Source organism: Haliotis asinina, chromosome 1 (genome assembly GCF_037392515.1).
Source record: "Haliotis asinina isolate JCU_RB_2024 chromosome 1, JCU_Hal_asi_v2, whole genome shotgun sequence".
NCBI lineage: Eukaryota > Metazoa > Mollusca > Gastropoda > Lepetellida > Haliotidae > Haliotis > Haliotis asinina.
The window spans coordinates 105,174,777-105,192,758 of NC_090280.1; the positions used below are offsets into that span (position 1 = coordinate 105,174,777).

At 41.6% G+C, this 17,982-nt stretch overlaps 1 protein-coding gene across 1 annotated transcript in view; it reads right to left on the reverse strand.

Moving 5' to 3' along the window:
- Window positions 1-684: 684 nt before the first annotated feature.
- The window catches only part of LOC137257856 (uncharacterized), a 60,821-nt gene continuing 43,523 nt past the window's right edge, over window positions 685-17,982 (reverse strand). Inside the window, exons 2-4 of the mRNA XM_067795344.1 lie at window positions 4,168-4,449; window positions 3,754-3,885; window positions 685-3,265 (exon numbers count right to left, since the gene is read on the reverse strand). Coding sequence (XP_067651445.1) covers window positions 759-3,265; window positions 3,754-3,885; window positions 4,168-4,449 — 2,921 coding nt within the window. The 3' untranslated portion in view covers window positions 685-758. The remainder of the gene's footprint in view (window positions 3,266-3,753; window positions 3,886-4,167; window positions 4,450-17,982) is intronic.

Sequence of the window (17,982 nt, forward strand, 5' to 3'; positions counted from 1 at the left end):
TAATCCTTACAGTACAATATCTGACATTAAGTGTCCAACAAAACAAAATGCATCTACATCTAATACCAAATTCAAGAAGAAAGAAGGTCCAACAGAGTGCAACAGAAAGATTCTACCTATGTCCATCAATATTTAACACACTGATCAGTTTGCTGGAACCACAAAATCTCTGTCAAGTTATTTATTGAGAAAAGAAAATAAGTGTACAAACTGTTTAATGCTGCTTCACATAATCAGTAATCAGTGATAAGGTATAATCAGTAATCAGTGATAAGGTATAATCAGTAATCAATGATAAGGTATAATCAGTAATCAATGATAAGGTATAATCAGTAATGAATGATAAGGTAAAGCCTGTTCTCATAGGATTGCATGCCCACATATTATGCTGCTCCACTGGTTTCTATAATGCTGACATATTCTCATAAATTCACAACAAATTGTTTTCAATAAACATGGCATCAGGAAGGGAGATAACTGGAGTTACTTCCCCTTGATCAAACGAAACATCACTCACACATTAAAACATGATTAAATAAACTATAAATGGCATAAAACAAAACTATAGTATAGAATGTGTATAATGCTTTTGTGATAAAAAAGAAAAGTTGTTTTAAGACCTTTGACATAAAATCATAATATTTTTTCACATGGACCACACCACAAAGACACATACATTTATGAATATGATATGATTGAAGATACATGAGCTAATGATAACTACACAACTATCAACCTATTCCAATATTCTTCTTTTACTATACATAGCTACTTAAAGGTCCATTTCGCACTGTTATAAGACCTAAAGGTAGAGACCTTTGACCTGATTCTTCACTGGCTGATTCAAGTGGTACAGAGTTATCATTGGCTGATTGCTCGTCTTGTTCCTGTGATGCCTCAGCTGCTGTAACAGGATACGACACTCGCTTCTTTGATTTTGTTGCATTCCGAGACTTTCGTTTCGGTGTACCTTGAGTTACCATGGGTAAATGAGAAGTTTCGGCACCTTGGACTGGGGATCCTTCACAAGCCCCTGTGGGGTGGCCAAAAGATCGAGGCCGAGATGACTTTTGTCGAGTTGGACTTGGACTGTAGGAACTTTTGTCAGCACTTGTTAAGTGTCTCTTTCCTCCAGGTTTACCCAGAGTTACACTTTGTTGCTTATTTTCACAACCTGACTGAGACTTGTCATTGTGAGCCCCAGACTTTATCAGAGCCTGAGGACATTCAACATCATCAGCATCAACTAACCTCAATTCAACTATCCCATTTCTTGATTGTAAGAAATTTGGGTCATCAATAAATCCATATTGTTTGTATGAATCACACACTGGCTTTCCAGGTTTCTTTTTAGAAGAATCTCCTTTGCCAGAACCTGGTTTGTTGCCAGGAGAACTGGATGCTTTGCCACTTGGTGATCCATGGACTTTGTCAGATCTCTTCCTGTGACTAGGTGAGACTCCTGTGCCTGTCTCACCTCTCTTGCCCACCTCTCCACCTGGTGGCAGCTGGGAGGAGGAAGAGTGGGCATGCTTCTTTGGTCTGCCCTGCATCACACTGCCTGTGGAATGACGATTCTGTTTATGCTTGTCCTTTTTCTTAGATCGGTGGACTTTAGGGGACATCGCATCCACAGCTGGATTATTCATTGTGACAGAGTTTGATGCTTGATCAGCTCCAATTTCCTCTATAGCATTCAGCCTTGGCTTTACCATCCCCTCTCCTCCCTCATCACATACAGGCCTCCCACTTAACGAAAAGGTATCGCCTCTGTCATTCATTGGCTGCCCCTCAAGGTGACTGTCATGATGAACTTGACCTTCAACTTGTTGAGCAAGACTGGCCATCCTCATGGCATGAGCAGATATTGGGATATCTGGATACTGAGAGTCATTCCTCAACACTCTGCCTGCTGCTGCTGCAGCAACTGCCTTGGATCTTTTCTCCCCAGTTTCTGAACAAACTGAGAAAACAGAAATATCTGAGGTCACCGAATGAGATCGCCGCATTGATCTTGTGACAGGAGACCCTGGGGAGGCAGGGCTATCGAAGGAGGTAACTGGACTGTTCAAAAGATTGGAGAGACGAATGTTTCTGAGATACTCACTACTATTAATATGCTGGCTCTCTGATGCTTGATCCTCAGTATCTCTGGCCTGAGGGTTAGCTTCAGGTGCCGAGGGACTGTTTGAGGAGAAATCTAGAGGTGGCAGACTGTTGCGCAGATGTTCCTGATCATTCCTATCATGTTTGTTTTCCCTCAGAATTACACAACTCTGAGACATGCCATGACTAGTTATTGCCATTGGTGGCTCAGGGCAGTCAAGAACAGGTTCTGATGGTTCCTCAGCCAAAGGATGATAAGCTGCTGCAGCAGCTGCAAGAGTTCTACCTGCATCACTTGCTGTGCTATCACAGTCTGCTATTTGTTCATCATGTAACCTTGGAGGCAGGGAACAATATTGTTGACCAGGAGGACATGTATTTGCTTCTTGAGGTAATGACTGACTGCTGTTAGCCGGACTCCACGACATGTCCACACCTGGGTTGAGGTGTCCTTGACAGCTTCGAGATGTCTTGGGACATGGACTGTCCTGTCTTGCCTTCCGTCCTTTCAGTCTGTCCTGGCAGAAGCCAAGAGGCAGTGTTTGACTTGTCCAGTGTGACTTGTCTGGGCAAACTGTCTTTTTCAGAAGCGTCTGCTCACTATCACAGCTGCAGTTGTGTGACTCAGTGCTGTCTGTGCTGTTGGACACTTGCCCAAGAGAGTTACTGTGATCTGAAGTAGGTTCACGACCATTGGCCTCCACATTGTGGCTCCTCTGTGATGAAGACTCAGATCTAACTCTGCCAGCAGAACAAGAACCACTAGTTTGTCGCTGGTCATTGTCACTGACTTCAGTCCCAAAAAGTGAGCGCCTTGTCCGCTGTCCTCCACCTCCTCCTCCTCCTATGTCCTGACTGGGACTACTCCGGCCATATTGATTACTTGCCTGAGTACCCTGAGATCTGCTGCTGATGGTCTGGGTGTCAGATGGGAGCAGTATGTTGTTATTGTTATTGTTGCTATGGTGATTCTGATCCACCTCCTCATAGGGAGGTGGAGCCTCCCCAGGCATGATGTGTGGGTTTGGTTTGGGGGAGAAGTATGGAGGAGGCGGGTCTTCATAGGGGGGACATTCAATCATGCCAAAGTAGGTATCTGGGATGTAGGGGTCCGAGTCACTCTCATCCAGCTGCTGCCGCCGTGATTGCGCCTCGAACCCTGCAGGAAACATCAGACACAGTCAGCAGGACTCAAACATCACCTAATTTACTGATTCTTTTATGTACATTTCTTTCTCATACAACTGTCTGAAAGGTGAAATATAATTACAACAACTATCTAAAAATGTTTATGAAAGGAACATCTATGATGTTTAGAGATTGAAAATCCACTAAGGATCAACCTAAACTGGCTATGCTGTGGTAAAGAAAGTGTGTACTAGCTCTTTGGGTAGTCAAATACTGCAAGCAACACATTTCATTCAAGGATAAGACCTATTTACACTTGGCCCCCAAAATTCACTTATCACAGCTAGAGTAACAGCAGTCGTCTCTCATGCCTCTGTACAAAACTCACTTCCCTGTACACCACTCTTGTCCCCACACATCACTCACTTCCATGTACACCAGTCACATCTCTGTACACCAGTCACCTCTGTACACTACTCACGTTTCTGTACATCACTTATGTCTCTGTACACTACTCACGTCTCATTGCCAGGAGGAGCCGTCTCTGCCTGAGTCTGTGCACCATGAAGAGCAGTAGTGCCAGGACGAGGAAGGATGTGACAGTGCTGGCCACCAGGCGGAGCCCAAGGTTGGTGATGCTGTCATCCTCCACTGTTGGAACATGCCATTGCATTATTGCCACAGCAGACAGGTAGATTTAGTCATGAGTTTTTATTCAACAACTGATGTTTCAAGAATTGGACATAATATGCTGTTTAAATAATGTTTAGAATGTTTAGCCCCACACAGTGACTGACTGAACATGAAACTACACCCCATGATAGGTGGCACAAACAGTTCCAGCCCCACACAGTGACTGACTGAACATGAACTACACCCCATGATGGGTGGGGCAAACGGTGCCAGCCCCACACAGTGACTGACTACCATTACCTGTGCCGCCGCCGCTGCCAATGGTGCTGTTGTCCATGCCAGGCAGGTCAGGATTGGCTCTGGGCGGGTCCAGACATTGGTACTCACAACACTCTTCCTCCACCTTGATGAGGGTCAGGCACTTGTGTTCTGGGGGGTGGCACACCACGTCCTGGCACATAATGGTGAAACCCTTGTCGCAGGTACACCTCATGCATGGGTCCTCGTTGTTTGGGGCGAACTTCTCCCCATTCTCTACCTTGTTGCCCTTCCAGTCAAAACAGTTGTTGTTGGCAGCCAGTACTGGAAGTAAAATCACACTTGTCGATGTCTAATCTTACAGGTAGCAGATAACACACGCTACATATGTGACCTCTTAGGGACCTACACCTAGGTCACCTACACCCAGGTCACCTACACCCAGGTCACCTACATCGAGGTTACACATCCAGGTCACACACACCCATGTTGAGGCTACATCCAGGTCACCCAACCAGGTCACCTACAACCAGGTCACACACCAAGGTCACCTACGCCAAGGTCACCCAACCGGGTCACCTACACTTAGGTTACACACACCTTGGTCACCTACAACCAGGTCACACACCCAGGTCACCTACACCAAGGTCACCCAACCAGGTCACCTACACTTAGGTTACACACACCTTGGTCACATACAACCAGGTCACAGACACTCAGGTCACCTACACCAAGGTCACCCAACCAGGTCACCTACACTTAGGTTACACACACCTTGGTCATCTACAGCCAGGTCACACACCCAGGTCACCTACACCAAGGTCATCCAACCAGGTCACCTACACTTAGGTTACACACACCTTGGTCACATACAACCAAGTCACACACTCAGGTCACCTACACCAAGGTCACCCAACCAGGTCACCTACACTTAGGTTACACACACCTTGGTCACATACAACCAGGTCACAGACACTCAGGTCACCTACACCAAGGTCACCCAACCAGGTCACCTACACTTAGGTTACACACACCTTGGTCACCTACAACCAGGTCACACACCCAGGTCACCTACACCAAGGTCACCCAACCAGGTCACCTACACTTAGGTTACACACACCTTGGTCACATACAACCAGGTCACAGACACTCAGGTCACCTACACCAAGGTCACCCAACCAGGTCACCTACACTTAGGTTACACACACCTTGGTCACATACAACCAGGTCACACACTCAGGTCACCTACACCAAGGTCAACCAACCAGGTCACCTACACTTAGGTTACACACACCTTGGTCACATACAACCAGGTCACAGACACTCAGGTCACCTACACCCAGGACAAACATTGTTACTCTAAAACAGGTGTTAGTACGGCTGTTAAATATATCAGTATGACATTGTTACTCTTTAAACTGTCTAAAACAGGTGTTAGTACGGCTGTTAAATATATCAGTATGACATTGTTACTCTTTAAACTGTCTAAAACAGGTGTTAGTACGGTTGTTAAATATATCAGTATGGCACTGTTACTCTTTAAACTGTCTAAAACAGGTGTTAGTACGGCTGTTAAATATATCAGTATGGCGGTTTATGCACACGAAGTCGACCTTTTGAAATTTTGCTATGCACGAAGTCGACCTGTGCCTAACTTTGATGTCAAAGGTGTTGTTAGAGTCACGCTAATCCGCTAGTGGGTGTTGTTTTAAGATTGTCGACAACTTGGGCATCCCATTGGTACCGTACCATAAGGGTGAACATAGTTCACCCAAAATGTCACCCTTGTCATCAGTGTAATGTCATCATTGTTATCATATGAGATTGTTTTTTTACAATCATGAACACATTTCATTAAAATTGATATATAAGGACAGAACTTGAGGTAGATTACATTCAGTTTCGATATGGCGAATGCACAGTTGAATCAACGATTTCTTCCTACCTCTCGTGGCGGCAGATATCTGTGTGTTGGTGGCTTTATGTGCCGTGTGAACAAGAGGAAGCGAGATTGGATATCATGGAAATGTACACTGAAGAACTGTAACGCCACTGCATCAACCGTCAATGACATTGTTACAAAGGTGATAGGTGACCATAGTCATCCCAATGTCGAAGTAGACATAAAGGTGAGCATTTTGTCAATCCCTAATATGTTAATTTTAAAAAGTAAAATATAAATGTGTCATAAATATGTCAGACCTGAGTCATGTTTTACGTAGCTAACATTTGATATCTGTTCACAGGTGAAGGAAACCCTTGACAAACTTAAAGTGAAAGCAGCATCCACCCTCACCCCGACGCCTTCCCTTTATGAAGAAGAAATAGGCAGTTTAAGAAAAGGTCCCTGGACTGATGACAACAAAGCCCTAGTTTCATCAATGCCAACATTCGATAGTACCAGAACCCTCCTCTATCGTACCAGAAGAGCCGTCCTGCCTCGACTTCCCCTCTGAAGAGACGATCTTGTCATCCCAGCAGATTTCTAGAAGACTGAATCTGGTGAGGATTTCCTCCTGATCAACGATGGAACTGCCAAACGAATCCTCGGATTTACAACACCAAAAAACCTTCATCACCTGAGTGAGGCTGATACGATCTTTTGTGACGGAACATTCTACGTGACACCTGGTATTTTTCACCAACTGTACACGATCCATGCCATGATTGATGGCCACATGTTTCCCCTCGTGTTTTTCTTTTTACCAGACAAGAGAGAGGACACATACACAAGAATGTTAAGGCTTCTGTCTGATGCCTGTGTGACCTTGAAGGATGGCATTCTGGACTGAAGAGATTGGTGGGAAAGGCACATCCCAATATATTCGAGATCATAGAGTTTCTTGCTAAGGAGCAGACCCACACAGAAGTCCGTCTCTTACAGTTCACCGGTGGCCAAAAACGTCCCTTGAAGAAAAGGAATTACAGGGATTTGGAACGTCGCCTGGACATTCTGAGACATAACCTCGGGAATGGACTCATGAGCACAAGAGATTATGCAGATGCTGCATCTCACCTTCTTCATATGGGGTGATATTTATTGATCAATAAATATGTTGGTCGACATATAGTATTTTTTCCTGTTGTATGTGCTTTCAACCGCATAATCCGAATTATCCCCTTGTGAAAACACTGGATTATTTCTTTGTCTTCTTTAAGTTAATTGGTACTTGGTCAAATGCACAGGACGTCGACCTTTTTTCTTACCTCAACCGTGACATTTTACCCAAAGGTCGACATCCTGTGCAGACACCCAGTATGGCAATGTTACTCTTTAAACAGTCTAAAACAGGTGTTAGTACGGTTGTTAAATATATCAGTATGACATTGTTGCTCTTTAAACTGTCTAAAACAGGTGTTAGTACGGTTGTTAAATATATCAGTATGGCATTGTTACTCTTTAAACTGTCTAAAACAGGTGTTAGTACGGTTGTTAAATATATCAGTATGGCATTGTTACTCTTTAAACTGTCTAAAACAGGTGTTAGTACGGTTGTTAAATATATCAGTATGACATTGTTACTCTTTAAACCATCTAAAACCAGTTTTAGTATAACTGTTGAATATAACAGTATGGCATTGTTGCTGGGTATTCTATTTACTTAAACTGTTACTCAAAGTCAGCAATGAGGTACAGTAGAAACCTGGGTTCACTGCCTACAATGAGTAACAATTGCTTGTTTGGGTTTGATGTTTCCCTATAAAACATCAACTTTCACCAAAAACACAAGTTCTCAATCATCTCTCTGGGGCTTGCCCCACAACTATTCACCCTCAACTATCCACCTGATAGTGTCATGTCATGACCTGATGGTGTCATGTAATCCTAATTATGCAGATCCTAATCATCACCTCCATCTAGTGGCCAGTGTTGACAGTTAACCCTAATCATCACCTCCACTTAATGGCCAGTGGTGACAACAAATCCCAATTGTCTCCACCTCTTAGTGGCCAGAGTTGACCTCCGTATATTGGCCAATGTTGACAACAAATTCCAATCATCACCTCCACTCAGTTGGAACAATGTCAGTACATGAGTGACATTGAAGAAGGGTGTATTGGGTGGGTGTGAGTACATGAGTGACATGAAAAGGGGTGTATTGGGTGGGTGTGAGTATATGAGTGACATGAAAAGGGGTGTATTGGGTGGGTGTGAGTATATGAGTGACATTGAAGAGGGGTGTATTGGGTGTGGGTATATGAGTGACATTGAAGAAGGATGTATTGGGTGGGTGTGAGTATATGAGTGACATTGAAGAGGGGTGTATTGGGTGGGTGTGAGTATATGAGTGACATTGAAGAAGGGTGTATTGGGTGGGTGTGAGCATATGAGTGACATTGAAGAAGGGTGTATTGTGTGGGTGTTAGTGTGTGAGTGACATGAAGAAGGGTGTATTGGGTGGGTGTGAGTATATGAGTGACATGAAGAGGGGTGTATTGGGTAGGTGTGAGTATATGAGTGACATTGAAGAGGGGTGTATTGGGTGTGAGTATATGAGTGACATTGAAGAAGGATGTATTGGGTGGGTGTGAGTATATGAGTGACATGAAGAGGGGTGTATTGGGTGGGTGTGAGTATATGAGTGACATTGAAGAGGGGGTGTATTGGGTGTGTGTGTGTATATGAGTGATACTGAAGAAGGGTGTATTGGGTGGGTGTGAGTATATGAGTGACATTGAGGAGGGGCATATTGGGTGGGAGTGAGTACCCCTAACCATAATGTTCAACTTCAACTGTGTAACAATTAATAATAATTACCCTTGAAAAAACTGTAAATCTGTATCAAAATTCGATATCCTTCTTTCTTATTGACAATCAAGCCATTACCCAATTATGAAAACAATCCATGAACAAATTTGATATGAGACCTTTTTTGCTGAGTTCAAGAGATGTAATTTCTGATAATTCTTAATACATTAAAATATCAAAGAATAACTTTGTACTGAACTGTCCTACAGATATGGAGGGTGATCCTTAAATCTGAAAACAATCCATTAAAATGTGTACAAGTTATTGGTTGAACAAATATCCCCTTGTTTTGTTTCTTAAAGTTTAAACTATGAATATTAACAGAAGAAATCAAAACCACATGTTACACTGCACCTCTCCTGTAACACTGCACCTCTCCTGTAGACAAGGAAGCTATTTTCCAAATTTGAAATACTTTTTACCAATATCTTTCAAGTTACTTGAACCCATGGTTAAATCAAGGCTAGAATTTTGTCTTAAGCAAGCCAAGCTTGTTGTACGAGTTGACCTACGGTCAATGCTTACTATGCTGATCACCAGAATGTCTTGTCCAGATTTGACTATATACAGATTGCCAGCATACAATAGAAACACAGCTGTGTGAGGCGTTAAACAACAAACATATAAGTTCCTGGAAGAACAAACTTTTCTTGGTACAAATTTGTAAATTGCTATAATTCCTCAAAAGAATGAAACGCCACTATCAGAATTTGCACCACTAAACTTCTTCTTTAAACAAAACTTAAAACAATCCAACTAACAGTTTAGTCTTTATCATAACACTGCATCAACTGAATAAAAAGGTTGTTCATCCATACTTTGTCCTTGTGTGACTCTCCAGCGTCTGAAAATGCTACTCAAAGAAGTTAAATAACTCTTGCAATGTTCATATTTGTATTAACTCTTTCAACACCAGTCAACCAGAGGCATATGCTGCCATGACATTAGTTCCCAGAGACTCTGAGGCCATAAATCAAAGAAAATATCACCTCATAAATCATTATCACTTTTACATATATCATTGAAAGATCTTATTCCAACTGTTTATAAATATGAAGGTTATTTTTTGTCACATTATTCACGCAATATGACTACAGCTTACATAAGTTAATTTTTAATGAAAATGCAGGTATAGATTTATATGTCCAGGGGAACCATGAAGGAACCAAGAAACCTTCTTTCATATTTTCATTTTTACGTGTTTGAAGCTTTGTATGAATAATGTGAGGTGATTCGTTTGATGGCGGGTATCTTTTGAAAGCTCTGAACATCAAGAATATAACTGTACCCTTGCCAAGAGTATTTTCATAGTTGTAAGAAGCGATTTTATAGGATAAGATTGGTTTCTAATGATGCTTTCTTGCCTCAGTATGCAATAAGGATTGTGATTGGTCAAAATCAGACATGTGGCATAAGTCAGCGAATCAGATTGTCCTAGTAAATGAAAACCGGCAGATTCAGATGAATATCATGAAACGTTTGGGTAAAATCATGTCATTCTGAATGTGTTACACACAAAAACTCAACACCTATACGTATATTATGGAACTTAGAGGAAGTATCGCGCTAGGTTATGACCCATGACAAGAAAGGTGCATGCATATATTTTAGCATTAAACATCATGTTCGAGTGTGAAGCTTGAAGCAACAAATTTTTAAGAGAACTGTTGTTGATTTTATTCTTCAGTTTATAATGGTAAATCTTCTCGGTAACATATGGCCATTTGAAGTGTAGTAAGTGTTGACCAGTACACCGCCATACCAATCTATGTACAAGTTTGGTGAAGAAATATTGAAAGGTTTTACAGTTCTTGTCTGGAGAAGAGCACATCCACCAAAATCAGTCAAAGTCAAACTTGTTGCCATGTAAACGCAAAACATATTTTATTCGGAATTCTGAAACTACCAAAAGGCAGTACACTACAAGATCTATGTGCCAAGTTTGGTTTAGAAATAGTGAACAGTTTTAAAGTTATGATTACATATTGTCATTTAGAAAGTGGTGAAATGAAACATATGTCATATGTCATTTGTGTGCTAGTGATTAGGTGCCTGACTCTGAGGGTGCGGGTTTGAATCCTGGATGGGACTCAACCGAAAAGACTACAAGAATTTGTACTTTACGAAGAAAGTGAAATCCCAAATATGACATATGTTGCAGTTTTAAAGTTCTCAGAAAAAGAGTGCACACCCACCAAATTCTCCACACAACACGTGACCAGGCTAACAAAACACATGACCAGGTTTAAACAACACGTGACCAGGCTAACACAACACATGACCAGGCTAACACAACACATGACCAGGTTTAAACAACACATGACCAGGCTAACACAACACATGACCAGGTTTAAACAACACGTGACCAGGCTAACACAACACATGACCAGGCTAACACAACACATGACCAGGCTAACACAACACATGACCAGGTTTAAACAACACATGACCAGGCTAACACAACACATGACCAGGCTAACACAACACATGACCAGGTTTAAACAACACGTGACCAGGCTAACAAAACACATGACCAGGTTTAAACAACATGTGACCAGGCTAACACAACACATGACCAGGCTAACACAACACATGACCAGGTTTAAACAACACATGACCAGGCTAACACAACACATGACCAGGTTTATACAACATGCGACCAGGCTGATATGAGGCAACAGGTACATTGTGCCCAGGTGACAGACATTCAGCATTGAGAGGGGTCCATAAGATATTTCCAGTCTGTGTGTGTCACTGGGACCCAATCCATGAATCAATTACAACTGAATAGGTATGTTTAGAAAAAGATGATCAACAATGTAAATAAAGTATCAACTTGAACTGCTCTTGGTGCGACTGAGTCATCAGACTACACATTGACTGAGTGATCTTCTCCTGGCTGGATGAACATGCAGAATACTCTTGAATACAGGATCAGTTGCACAACTAACATTAGCAACAATGTGTATGATAGACTCTGAAACCTAAACAGACATGATGATAGCAGTTCAGTCATGCACAATGCAAGTGGAACATTCGTACCAAGCACAGTTGTCTGCAGATGTTAGATACTGCTGAATGGATCACTTGCTACCTGGCTTGCTTGTATCATATTCATGATCACGTCAAACATCATTTGCAACAAAATCAGAAATAATGTTATGAAATAAGTGTCTGACCCCTGAGTCTCAGAAGGTAGCTACTTTTTTCCTCACCTGTACATCTTATAGAAAGCCTGACAAATTTCAGTAGTTTACAGAATGGGGGTACGCCACCGCAAAGGAAAATCCCTATGTATTTTATACAGGGATTTCCGAAATGAACAGGTACAACTGCATATCTTAGAGGCACTCATTGTATGTAGATACTTTGGGACCCAACCCCATGAAAAAGGTGCAGTCAACAGGTCGTTTGTTCGAGAAGAGAAAAGGAAATACCACATATCACAAGCCTGCTACACACGAATTCGGGGCGAGCCTGACACGGCCGAAGTCTTGAAGACGCTGTTGGAAAAGTGTTCTCGTGTCTTGCTCTCTGACCGAGAGAAACAAATCCTGGAGCGATCGGGCCACACCTTCTATGAGTGCTGGCAGATGTCTCGCCAGTTTTTGGAACTGTATTTGCTGATCAGATCCTTCTGACCAACATGGTCCAAAGATGGCATTACCAGAGCAGCCATCAAAGGTGTTGCCATAGATACTTTACACTTTGTCCTTGGGGAATTAATAATACAGTTGCCATGACAACCAAATGAAACGTACAAATTAAGAAATAAAGGAAATAGTTTTGCTGGACTGGACATGCTGTATAGTTAATATCACGTGTTCTGTGTATGGGGAGAATACACGTTGTTGTCTGGAGGCTAAATGTTGTTGATGTGTGGAGACTACATGTTCTGGATATGTGGAGCCTACATGTTGATGCATGGCGCCTTCATATTCTGGATGTGTGGAGTCTACATGTTCTAGATGTCTGGAGCCTTCATGTTGTTGTGTGGAGCCTACATGTTGTGGATGTGTAGAGCCTACATGTTCTGGATGTGTGGAGCCTTCACGTTATTGTGTGGAGCACACGTTCTATATGTGTGGAGCCTACATGTTGTGTGGAGCCCACATGTTCTGGATGTGTGAAGCCTACATGTTGTTGATGTGAGGAGCGAGTTATGGATTGCTGACAGACAGAACGTGTTGTCAGACACCAATAGTGAGTGAGGAACACACACAACTATTAATTACTGATTGTCTAGCCAAGGGGCAGACAGACAGAATCATGTGCTGTCAAACAAATCATGATTTGGCTACCTGTCAAGGTGACATGCCGTCAATGCCTTCACTTCACATACATTTCCCTGGAAACATGGCGAATCTTCTTTACATGAAAAATAACGAAAAAAAACACAAAATCCTTTGGCAGCAGAAATACAAGAAAGTTCGAAAATCAAAATATCAATTTCTTGGCGTAACATATAGAAATTATTTCTACAGCTTTTAGATTTAATATGAAAACAATTGAGTAGTCATCAGTCAGATCTGGGAGAAAAACTTCAAGGAGTATATTGATTTTTGCCACATATTTCCAGTAAAAAGAATGAATGTTTCCTCCTAACACAGCATTCATGGGGTGGAGTTATGATCAGCCAAATATTACATGCTTGATGGCTGCTGTGTCCAGCAATCAGTGTGAGTCATGGACACATCCCAACACAGGCAGTGCTCCACTCTGGTTCCTCTATCCGACGGTATCCCGCTCCACAGTTCCTAGCTGAATACTGTGATTCATCCCACACAATCATCACAACCATTTCTTCCGTCATGTCAATTTCATCATCAATTATTCCACAGATGTCGGACAACTCTGATATTACTCACAGTGTACTGGATTACTAGAGGAACAGTTTCGCTGCCTTCTTTGGGATACTGTGCTCTTCACACGATTATACTCTACATACTTATTTTATGCATGACAGAATATATATATTGTGTAGAGCCATGCATTTTCTTCTGACTAGATTATTTAGGACAGCTTGTCTTGGTCAGAGACCTGTCATTTATCAACCAAGTTATGTTACATTGTCAGAGACCTATCATTTATCAACCAAGTTATGTTACATTGTCAGAGACCTATCATTTATCAAGATTTATCAAGAAAGTTATGTTACATTGTCAGAGACCTGTCATTTATCAAGAAAGTTATGTTACATTGTCAGAGACCTGTCATTTATCAAGAAAGTTATGTTACATTGTCAGAGACCTATCATTTATCAACCAAGTTATGTTATGTTACATGGTCAGAGACCTGTCATTTATCAACCAAGTTATGCTACATTGTCAGAGACCTGTCATTTATCAAGAAAGTTATGTTACATTGTCAGAGACCTGTCATTTATCAAGAAAGTTATGTTACATTGTCAGAGACCTGTCATTTATCAACCAAGTTATGTTACATTGTCAGAGACCTATCATTTATCAAGAAAGTTATGTTACATTGTCAGAGACCTGTCATTTATCAAGAAAGTTACTTAACACTGTCAGAGACCAACCATTTATCAATCAAGTTACATTACCTTCTCAGAGACCTACCATTTATCAACCAAGTTATGATACACTGTCAGAGACCTATCATTTATCAACAAAGCTACATGTTTCCGTTTTTGTGTTACAACATCAGCTAGAAAATTCAAATGGCTAAGACGGTTTCTTTATAATAAAATTCTGGTCTCTTCACCTGAGATATTTTTCCCAATTGTTTTTATTATGTCACTGACAACCAATCACTTAGTATAACTTCTCTAGGCACTTTACAACTCAGTGTCACAACAACGTACAACATGGACCCCTCCAGACACTGACAATATCCTTCATTCATGATTATGGTCCAACCTACTCACAGACAGTATCCTACTAAATGCTCCCCTCTATACATGGACAACATCCTACTAAATGCTCCCCTCTATACATGGACAGTATCCTACTAAATGCTCCCCTCTATACATGGACAATATCCTTCATTCATGATTATTGTCCAACCTACTCACAGACAGTATCCTACTAAATGCTCCCCTCTATACATGGACAATATCCTACTAAATGCTCCCCTCTATACATGGACACTATCCTTCACTCATGATTATGGTCCAACCTACTCACAGACAATATCCTACTAAATGCTCCCCTCTATACATGGACAATATCCTTCATTCATGATTATGGTCCAACCTACTCACAGACAGTATCCTACAAAATGCTCCCCTCTATACATGGACAATATCCTTCACTCATGATTATGGTCCAACCTACTCACAGACAGTATCCTACAAAATGCTCCCCTCTATACATGGACAATATCCTACTAAATGCTCCCCTCTATACATGGACAATATCCTTCACTCATGATTATGGTCCAACCTACTCACAGACAGTATCCTACTAAATGCTCCCCTCTATACATGGACAATATCCTACTAAATGCTCCCCTCTATACATGGACAGTATCCTACTAAATGCTCCCCTCTATACATGGACAATATCCTACTAAATGCTCCCCTCTATACATGGACAATATCCTACTAAATGCTCCCCTCTATACATGGACAATATCCTACTAAATGCTCCCCTCTATACATGGACAGCATCCTTCACTCATGATTATGGTCCAACCTACTCACAGACAGTATCCTACAAAATGCTCCCCTCTATACATGGACAGTATCCTTCACTCATAATTATGGTCCAACCTACTCACAGACAGTATCCTACAAAATGCTCCCCTCTATACATGGACAATATCCTTCACTCATGATTATGGTCCAACCTACTCACAGACAGTATCCTACAAAATGCTCCCCTCTATACATGGACAGTATCCTTCACTCATAATTATGGTCCAACCTACTCACAGACAATATCCTACTAAATGCTCCCCTCTATACATGGACAATATCCTTCACTCATGATTATGGTCCAACCTACTCACAGACAGTATCCTACTAAATGCTCCCCTCTATACATGGACAGTATCCTTCACTCATGATTATGGTCCAACCTACTCACAGACAGTATCCTACAAAATGCTCCCCTCTATACATGGACAATATCCTACTAAATGCTCCCCTCTATACATGGACAATATCCTTCACTCATGATTATGGTCCAACCTACTCACAGACAGTATCCTACAAAATGCTCCCCTCTATACATGGACAGTATCCTTCACTCATGATTATGGTCCAACCTACTCACAGACAGTATCCTACTAAATGCTCCCCTCTATACATGGACAATATCCTACTAAATGCTCCCCTCTATACATGGACAGTATCCTACTAAATGCTCCCCTCTATACATGGACAATATCCTACTAAATGCTCCCCTCTATACATGGACAATATCCTACTAAATGCTCCCCTCTATACATGGACAATATCCTACTAAATGCTCCCCTCTATACATGGACAGCATCCTTCACTCATGATTATGGTCCAACCTACTCACAGACAGTATCCTACAAAATGCTCCCCTCTATACATGGACAGTATCCTTCACTCATAATTATGGTCCAACCTACTCACAGACAGTATCCTACAAAATGCTCCCCTCTATACATGGACAGTATCCTACAAAATGCTCCCCTCTATACATGGACAGTATCCTTCACTCATGATTATGGTCCAACCTACTCACAGACAATATCCTACTAAATGCTCCCCTCTATACATGGACAATATATTTCATTCATGATTATGGTCCAACCTACTCACAGACAGTATCCTACTAAATGCTCCCCTCTATACATGGACAATATCCTACTAAATGCTCCCCTCTATACATGGACAGTATCCTTCACTCATGATTATGGTCCAACCTACTCACAGACAGTATCCTACTAAATGCTCCCCTCTATACATGGACAATATCCTTCACTCATGATTATGGTCCAACCTACTCACAGACAGTATCCTACTAAATGCTCCCCTCTATACATGGACAATATCCTACTAAATGCTCCCCTCTATACATGGACAATATCCTTCATTCATGATTATGGTCCAACCTACTCACAGACAGTATCCTACTAAATGCTCCCCTCTATACATGGACAGTATCCTTCACTCATGATTATGGTCCAACCTACTCACAGACAGTATCCTACAAAATGCTCCCCTCTATACATGGACAATATCCTTCATTCATGATTATGGTCCAACCTACTCACAGACAGTATCCTACTAAATGCTCCCCTCTATACATGGACAATATCCTTCATTCATGATTATGGTCCAACCTACTCACAGACAGTATCCTACTAAATGCTCCCCTCTATACATGGACAATATCCTACTAAATGCTCCCCTCTATACATGGACAATATCCTTCATTCATGATTATGGTCCAACCTACTCACAGACAGTATCCTACTAAATGCTCCCCTCTATACATGGACAGTATCCTACAAAATGCTCCCCTCTATACATGGACAGTATCCTTCATTCATGATTATGGTCCAACCTACTCACAGACAGTATCCTACTAAATGCTCCCCTCTATACATGGACAGTATCCTACAAAATGCTCCCCTCTATACATGGACAATATCCTACTAAATGCTCCCCTCTATACATGGACAATATCCTTCATTCATGATTATGGTCCAACCTACTCACAGACAGTATCCTACTAAATGCTCCCCTCTATACATGGACAATATCCTACTAAATGCTCCCCTCTATACATGGACAGTATCCTTCACTCATGATTATGGTCCAACCTACTCACAGACAGTATCCTACTAAATGCTCCCCTCTATACATGGACAGTATCCTACAAAATGCTCCCCTCTATACATGGACAGTATCCTTCACTCATGATTATGGTCCAACCTACTCACAGACAGTATCCTACTAAATGCTCCCCTCTATACATGGACAGTATCCTTCACTCATGATTATGGTCCAACCTACTCACAGACAGTATCCTACAAAATGCTCCCCTCTATACATGGACAATATCCTTCATTCATGATTATGGTCCAACCTACTCACAGACAGTATCCTACTAAATGCTCCCCTCTATACATGGACAATATCCTTCATTCATGATTATGGTCCAACC